At 48.8% G+C, this 1,241-nt stretch overlaps 1 protein-coding gene across 1 annotated transcript; it reads right to left on the reverse strand.

The window, feature by feature from the left end:
• Nucleotides 1-353: 353 nt before the first annotated feature.
• On the reverse strand, nucleotides 354-1,116 carry LOC119585749 (late histone H1-like). The gene has a single exon (XM_037934456.1). The coding sequence runs from the start codon at nucleotides 1,046-1,048 to the stop codon at nucleotides 410-412; it is 639 nt and encodes a 212-aa protein (XP_037790384.1). The 5' UTR covers nucleotides 1,049-1,116; the 3' UTR covers nucleotides 354-409.
• Between the last annotated feature and the right edge of the window lie 125 nt (nucleotides 1,117-1,241).

A 1,241-nucleotide genomic window follows, 5' to 3' on the forward strand; every position in this document is an offset into this window, starting at 1 on the left:
AGTTGCTCTTTGTGGTGGATTTCTTTGGAGACTTAGAAGTGGGTTTCTTCGTTGCAGTCTTAGAAGTGGGTTTCTTTGTTGCAGTCTTAGAAGTAGGTTTCTTTGTTGCAGTCTTAGAAGTGTGTTTCTTTGTTGCAGTCCTAGAAATGGGTTTCTTTGTTGGTCCTAGCGCTGGGTTTCTTTACCGAGTCCTTCCTGGGCGCAGCCTTCTTCAGCTTCTCCTTGGAGAGTCTGAAGGAGCCCTTGGTCTGCTGCAGGGACCCGCCGGTATTAGTGTCAAACTACATGCAATGTTATGAAATAGTATTTCATAGTTCCGTTTTAATAAGATATTTGAAAAATCAAAATGTATATAATTGACTATGATTTTTTATTTGGCATAAATACATAAAGGGGTTCCTAACCAGCTTTATTTTTTGACCTTCTTGTTTGTAGATTTCTTGTCCGTTTTCTTAGCTGCAGACTTCTTGGTCGTTTTTTTGGTTGCTGGCTGCTTGAGCGGGGTTTTCTTCGTGGGCGGCTTCTTGACTGTAGCTTTCTTGGTCGAAAGCTTTTCCTTTGTGGTTTTGTTCAGTGATTCCTTCTTCGCACTGGGTTTCTTCGTCACGTCTTTTTTGGCTGTGGTCTTTTTGGCGGTTATTTTCTTCGCTGAAGTCTTTTTGTCGACTGGTTTCTTGACAGTGGTCTTCTTGGCGACCGGTTTCTTGACATTGGTCTTCTTGGCGACGGGTTTCCCACCTTTACTCGCAGCGGGTTTCCTTCCCTCCGCCTTGCCTTCCACCTTGGCCAGCTTGAAGGAGCCAGAGGCCCCCGTCCCCTTCACCTGGACCAGAGACCCGTCAGCCACGCCCTTCTTCAGCGCCAGCCGGACATGAACGCCTGCTTTCTTCTGGTCCTCGACCCCGTAGAAGGTCAGGACGTACTTGAGGATCGCCTGACGCGAGGAACCACTCCGCTCCTTCAAGGCTCTGATGGCGGCGGCGACCATCTCGCTGTACTTGGGGCGTCCGGCTGTCTCTCCGGCTTTCTTGGAAGCACTCTCGGCCATTATGAAAACGAGATTTAATGTTCTAATACACTCGAAGATGCTTTGAAGAAGGCGTTTGGTGAAGCCAAGGCCGAGGATGTGTTGTGATGAGCTTCGGGCCCGGGAACATATGTATAGGGCTGTGGGAGAGGGAATGAGGCTTCGCTACCTACCCTCGTGCCCTCTCGAGCTGCGTTGAAATCTCCTTTGGGCA

This window comes from Penaeus monodon, chromosome 20 (assembly GCF_015228065.2).
Source record: "Penaeus monodon isolate SGIC_2016 chromosome 20, NSTDA_Pmon_1, whole genome shotgun sequence".
Lineage (NCBI taxonomy): Eukaryota > Metazoa > Arthropoda > Malacostraca > Decapoda > Penaeidae > Penaeus > Penaeus monodon.

Bases quoted from the DNA above. Each gene is read 5' to 3' on its own strand.
- LOC119585749 (XM_037934456.1), bottom strand. From the start codon at position 1,048: ATGGCCGAGAGTGCTTCCAAGAAAGCCGGAGAGACAGCCGGACGCCCC.